The sequence below is a fragment of the Lathyrus oleraceus genome, chromosome 6, assembly GCF_024323335.1.
Source record: "Lathyrus oleraceus cultivar Zhongwan6 chromosome 6, CAAS_Psat_ZW6_1.0, whole genome shotgun sequence".
In the NCBI taxonomy this organism is placed as follows: domain Eukaryota; kingdom Viridiplantae; phylum Streptophyta; class Magnoliopsida; order Fabales; family Fabaceae; genus Lathyrus; species Lathyrus oleraceus.
The window spans coordinates 511,020,757-511,026,817 of record NC_066584.1 but is presented as its reverse complement, the minus strand read 5'-3'; the positions used below and the strand labels follow the sequence as shown (position 1 = coordinate 511,026,817).

Below are 6,061 nucleotides of genomic sequence, written 5' to 3'. Positions count from 1 at the left end.
TCATTTATTAATTTATCATGTCGTCGTCGAAAGTATAGGTGTGTATATTACACGTTGTACCACATCAGATACATTTTGTTTTTCTTTTGTTAAAAAAAGTTAATAGATTCACCTAAGGTTCATTATTTTTTTTCCATGTAAATCTACATACATTGAGAAACATTATTGAGAATGATCTCCCATTGTCATTATAATGATATCTCCTTGCATTTTGATTCCTTAATTGATGATTTTAATTCTTAAAGGTGTTTCAATCAGTAATGCAGTTCTAGACTTCTTATTACTTTTACATTATAAAAATCATTTTTTAATTTGCGTTGCTTCATTAGGTTGAAATTGTTCTTACAACTCACCATATACAAATTAACTGTTCTTCTATACAAACACATTAGAATTGCTGAATTTTTTTATTTTTTTTTACTTTGTTTGGAAATTGTAAACATTTGAATGGTTTGAAGTTTTTCAAATTAAAATAGGATATACGAATTTGTCTAACTATTTTCCCTTCTCACCATGCATGATCTCTTGGTTTATAACATCGACCTAATCTTAGCCCTGAAGATCGAGAAACGCTGATTAAATATCTCGTACTTCTGCTCTACTAGATTTTCACTCTAGAAAGATATTGTATGTTAAAGTATATAAATTATCTTTTATTTATTAAATGGAAATATTTGTTATATTGTCATGTGCCATATCAATTTGGTTTGTGAGAGATAAATTCAATATGACAGACAGATGAGCTTAGGCGCTAAAAACCCACTCCAGTTGATGAAGCTAGAGCTGGTAAGCTTCATGAGTTCAAGTAGCATTACATATGTCACCTCTTCTGGTTCATGGGAAAAGAAAAATAGTAAATTGTCATATAAGAACTTGTTTTATTAATTTTTTTATCTTCCCATGTTTGATTATAGTGGAGTAATCACTTTGGAAAGTTGTTCCTCATTGTTTGCGTCGAGTGAGGAATGCTTTAAAGAATGTCTATCATATTTACTTATCGTTCAAATAGATGTACGTTTTTGAAAGATATTCTCAAATATAATCTATAATCCCTTGTGTTTCAGCATACATGAATTCCATTTCCAGTGACTTTCCCTAAATTGCACACCCATACAGATTAGTTATGAAGAAAGAAATCCAAAACAAGGCCAATCGCCACAAGACCTGAGTGTTTTCATCGATAAACTTTGAAGGGCCTACAGACACTACAACAAACAAGACCTTAGACAGCGCTTTTTTTAGCCTTAGACAGCGCTTTAAAGCGCTGTCTAAACCTCCGCTGCTAAAGGTTTAGACAGCGCTTTTTTAAATCTTAAAAGCGCTGTCTAAGCCCCCCCCTTAGACAGCGCTTTGGCCAAAAGCGCTTTATAAGACCCTCCTATTTTAATTTTTTTAGGTATACCTTAGACAGCGCTTTTCAAAAAGCGCTGTCTAAGCCCCCCCCCTTAGACAACGCTTTTGCCTAAAGCGCTTTCTAATCCCTCCCTTAGACAGCGCTTTTTACAAAAGCGCTGTCTAAGGTATACGAAAATTTTTGAAGCTTTTGTTTTAAACCACATTTTTTCCAGGTTTATAAACCAGAATTTCTACCTGTTTTCAACCAGATTTTGACAGACAATTATCACATTTTATATATGCCAATGGACAGGGTCAACACCTCTCCATTGGCCTTGAATTTGTAGCTTTCTTTTGCCAAAATTTGAAAGTTGTATGGCACTGATAAGCTGGATGCATGGTAGAATTAGACTCATCTTTCATGCTGAACCTCTCAACTGTAGAGTGTTTCTCAAACAATTTAGGCAAACTTTTCAAGCTTTAGATTATGAGTACTAGTACAAAAATGAACCAAGGTCTAAGAAACTAATAACAAAAACTTATAATTGAAAGTTCATGAGTGAAGGAAAAAATCATCATTTCATGAGTGAATAAATATCTGTTACAACAGAGTATTAAATATCAGTTGAGGAGTCCTCTAACTGTCAGTAGCTTTAACATCATGGTCTTTATTGTTCAACTTCTGTACAAGCTTCACCTCCGACATGCCCAGAAGAGCCCTTTTCTGTGTCTAGACGTATTAAAAGCCTTTCAAGCAATTCTTGGCAGTCCATTGCAGTAACCATCACTGACAACCTTGCCCTACCCCTCCAGCATCCGATGGCTATTGTTGACTCATCAACTTTGAGGGACTCTTTAGTAACTGTGTTCTCTGCAGAAAAGGAAAAATGCCAGTAATCAGATATATCGATGTCAACGGGATAGTTTAAACTTTTCTAGAGCATCACCTGGGATTATACATACCTTTACCCAGAACTATCACGCAACAGCCTGGCAAAAGATTTTCTGCCTTTTTACCAAACTCGGCATCAGCAAAATCTGTAAATTTTACATCTTTGTCTTGCAGAAGATGCTTGAAGTCCACGGGAGAAGCCTGTATAATTTGCTTTGTTATGTATGGGAGAATAAGGGGCAATCCTTCAGATGATATCCTGAAAGCACATGGTGCATCGGTACCTTCTCGTGCTGTTTGTCTTTCCTATAAGATAAGGCAAGAACAGTTATTCACAAGTACTAGTAAAAACAAACTGAGACTTATATCTCAATCGGTCAAAGACTGACTCCTTGACCAGAAAACCACTTCCATTACAAGGACAAGTTTACAAACTACAAGGCCATGTCATTCAAATACTAATAAATTTATTCAACAGTGTAGATTGTGACAATTCCTTGTGGCGTGCATGCTATTTGTACTATGCTAGAATGACGCATAGAAAAATCAGGTTGGTAAAGCAGTTTTAAATACATAAACTATTATATCACCATATAATCCTTACAGAATATATGTCAAAATGAGATATGAAAGCTTGACTATATAATTCATATCCAATAAAACTATAAACAATTTGAGCCAAAAAAACAAGTGCTGAAATTCATTAAATGATCTATGATATGAAATACTAGTTTCTAACTCTAATAGAAGATACAAGGTATAATTAACATTGACTTGAATGTTTTTAAAAAATTTATACATTTCCCTTTCATTATTTAAACTCAAACTCTGACAGAATGCCTCCCAAACCCAGCGCCAACACCATATCTACCAACCAATGTATTTAGGCCTTCTAATGGTGAGATTACCCACAAATTATTACGACCTCTGGCCCTTTATAACCGACCAAATACATTTGATATTCAATGAATCTAAAAAACGAGTTGTCTCTTATATAGAAGAACGGAGGTAGTATTTATTTAAACCCGAAAAATGGATGACAAATAAAATAAGACAATCATGTAATATAAAAATTCTAACAAGACCAGCGATATCTCTAAATTGAGAATAAAGTATACTTACAAACATCTTCATGCCAACTGAGGTTATTTTCAGTTGCTGCCCAGCTGAAAAGTTCAACTCAAGAATATCCTTGACAAACTTGGAGACATAGTAAATTCTTTTCACGTGACTGGTATCACTGTTTCGTGTAATAAGGTGGCCATTGAATGGAAAACCCTCATCAATCCCATAAAAGTCCCTTATACTATTAATAATTGTGTCATCTTTAAAAAAGACGACAGGGTCAACACCTCTCCATTGGCCCTGCTAAGAGTAGTATGTGTTGTCAGTCTTGATTATGTAAGTCTCAAATGATAGAGTATTATGACATCAGGATACAGATTGAAAAATCCTATCAAAATAGCATGCATGAAAAAAGCAAAATTACATAATGCATCAATATTGAAAAGATTAAGCAGAACTGAACAGAAATTCAATAACAGAACCGTCAAAAACCACAGAACAGCCAAGGGTAGTGGCAACAGCAAAATAGCTACTGCTCAGAAGAATAACAAAAACACTGCTGGGGCACAGCACAACCACAAACAACCAGTTGCATGTGTTGAACAAAACACACAGCATCCACACACATTCTGTTTGAAGTTAGTACAGATAGGTTATTTTTATGGAAATAGAAGATTAACTATTCCAAATATTGAGTTTTTAACCAAGAATTTCCTATTTCATAACTGGCCACAATAATCATTACACGTGCACCTCAGTCCTAGGTAAACACAGAACAGGCAATCAAATGTAAGTCATCAAGAGCCATCAATCAAAAAATAAAAACCAACCATACATTACATACTACAAACCTGGCATGACCTATTTGATAAAGTCATACATCTAGCCATTTGAAACTCATCATAAGTGAAGAATTTTAAATTTATAAGCACACAAAAGCTATGAAAAGATGCATACAAGAAGCTCGCAATGTTTCAAAGACTAAACCGCGAGCCATTCAACCAGTAGAATTGTGAACTGCATTGTTTACACTTCGGCTATTTGACCGGATCAATCACACTTTCACCTAAGCTCAAGCTATTCAAAACCATGACCCAAAGATCTCACCCGTTCAAAAACATCGACATATAAAGCTTATTAAAGAATTAACTAACTAGCTATTAACAAGTTCAAACATACTAACTAAGCAAATTAATGCCTATTTGGATAAACAGTTAAACTAAAGAATGAAGATGTGGATGTCACAACAACATAGGTTTGATCTATATTCACACATATTCAGAAATTTAGGAATACCATAGTTGTTAACAACAAACACCATGACCATAAGCCAGGTGCAGTCTGTGGTTCCTGCTTTGAGCCTTCTTGGTTTCAAGAAAGGCGCGATTGGCAAGAGTATAAGTAAGGATGATAGATGACATACCCGTTTGCTTTCATCCATATCAGCTTTGTTGCCTACCAGTATCTTGTTAACATTGTCAGAAGCATGCTGCTCAATGTTACGAATCCAATTCCTGATATATGGACACAAGATGATATAAGACTATTTGCCATGTAGAAAAGAAATAAAAATACATTTGAAGCACATGATCTGGACACAGTAAAATAAGTTGTATTGTCATGTAAAAGAACTTAAAACACATTGCAAGCCAAATTGTCCAATTGAACTGTTGAATAATTGAATTGGCTGAATATAATGGGTGTTCTACTAAGACATTAAGATTTAAGTAAATCCGGATTTAAGGAGTGGAAATGATGAAAGAGGAATAGCATGCAACACGAGAGTGTGAGGAAGAGAAAATTACTGTTAAAAGAAGATTCGTCAGTAACGTCATATACAAGCAAAATACCCATGGCTCCACGGTAGTAAGCTGCAAAAGAGGGAATAATTTTTGTGACATAAGATCAACAATTTGCATATATTATGAAATGGTAGCAGAAGCCAATTGACACTTAAATTTGAACATTCTACAACAAAATCTTACGATAACAACAAAGGTCGTTTACATTAAGGTGGAATCAGCAACATAGATCAAATACCCCCATGATATCCCAAAATAAGCACATAAAAGCTATAAATTGTATTCAAAACAAACCTTATCTTGCCAAACTTTGAAAAAATGGTATGAGTAACAAGCATAGAAGGTTTAGAAGAAACCCTAGTCTCCGCGAACCACCGCGACGGCACACCACTAACAACAACCGTATCCGGTTCGCGCCTGGAACTCCGATTGACATTCCGAAGACCATTCCTCCATTTCACAACGTCGTTTTCATTCTTCTCACTCAAAAACGACAGGTCCCAGATGTGGAGTGTACCGTAAACGACGGGATCTTCGCATTTACGCTTTTTGAGGTCTTTGTTGAAGCGTTTGAATTGAAGATCTTCTTCGGGGAGAGGAAAGGGAAGAGAATGAGAGGTTTGGAGAAAATCGAGTAAGGCTCGTTTGGTTTTCCATTCGTCGATTTGGTTTGTTATGGAGGATGAAGGTGTGGAAGGGTGTACGGTGAGGTTGAGTTTGATGCGTGGTAGGAGAGTGAGGTCTTTGTCTATTTCTAGGGTTGCTGTTGGGGGGATTAGGTTTAGATTTTCTTGCTCCTCCATTTTCATCTTCATGCTCATCACTCAGTCACTCGCTGACTAAACTGGTGTTATTTTCTTCTGCTACTTTTCTCTTACATCGTTAAAAATTAAAATCAGTTTAAACAGCGCTTTCTCAAAAGCGCTGTCTAAGACCCCCCCTTAGACAGCGCTTTCATTAAATTTTT

At 35.5% G+C, this 6,061-nt stretch overlaps 1 protein-coding gene across 1 annotated transcript; it reads right to left on the bottom strand.

Moving 5' to 3' along the window:
• Positions 1 to 2,003: 2,003 nt before the first annotated feature.
• LOC127096483 (uncharacterized) lies at positions 2,004 to 5,949 on the bottom strand. The gene is made up of 5 exons (XM_051035047.1): positions 5,389 to 5,949; positions 4,716 to 4,806; positions 3,350 to 3,592; positions 2,299 to 2,533; positions 2,004 to 2,206 (listed from the first exon to the last, which is right to left on the bottom strand). Exons 1-5 carry the CDS (start codon positions 5,913 to 5,915, stop codon positions 2,004 to 2,006), a joined length of 1,299 nt encoding a protein of 432 aa, XP_050891004.1. The 5' UTR covers positions 5,916 to 5,949.
• Positions 5,950 to 6,061: the final 112 nt, after the last annotated feature.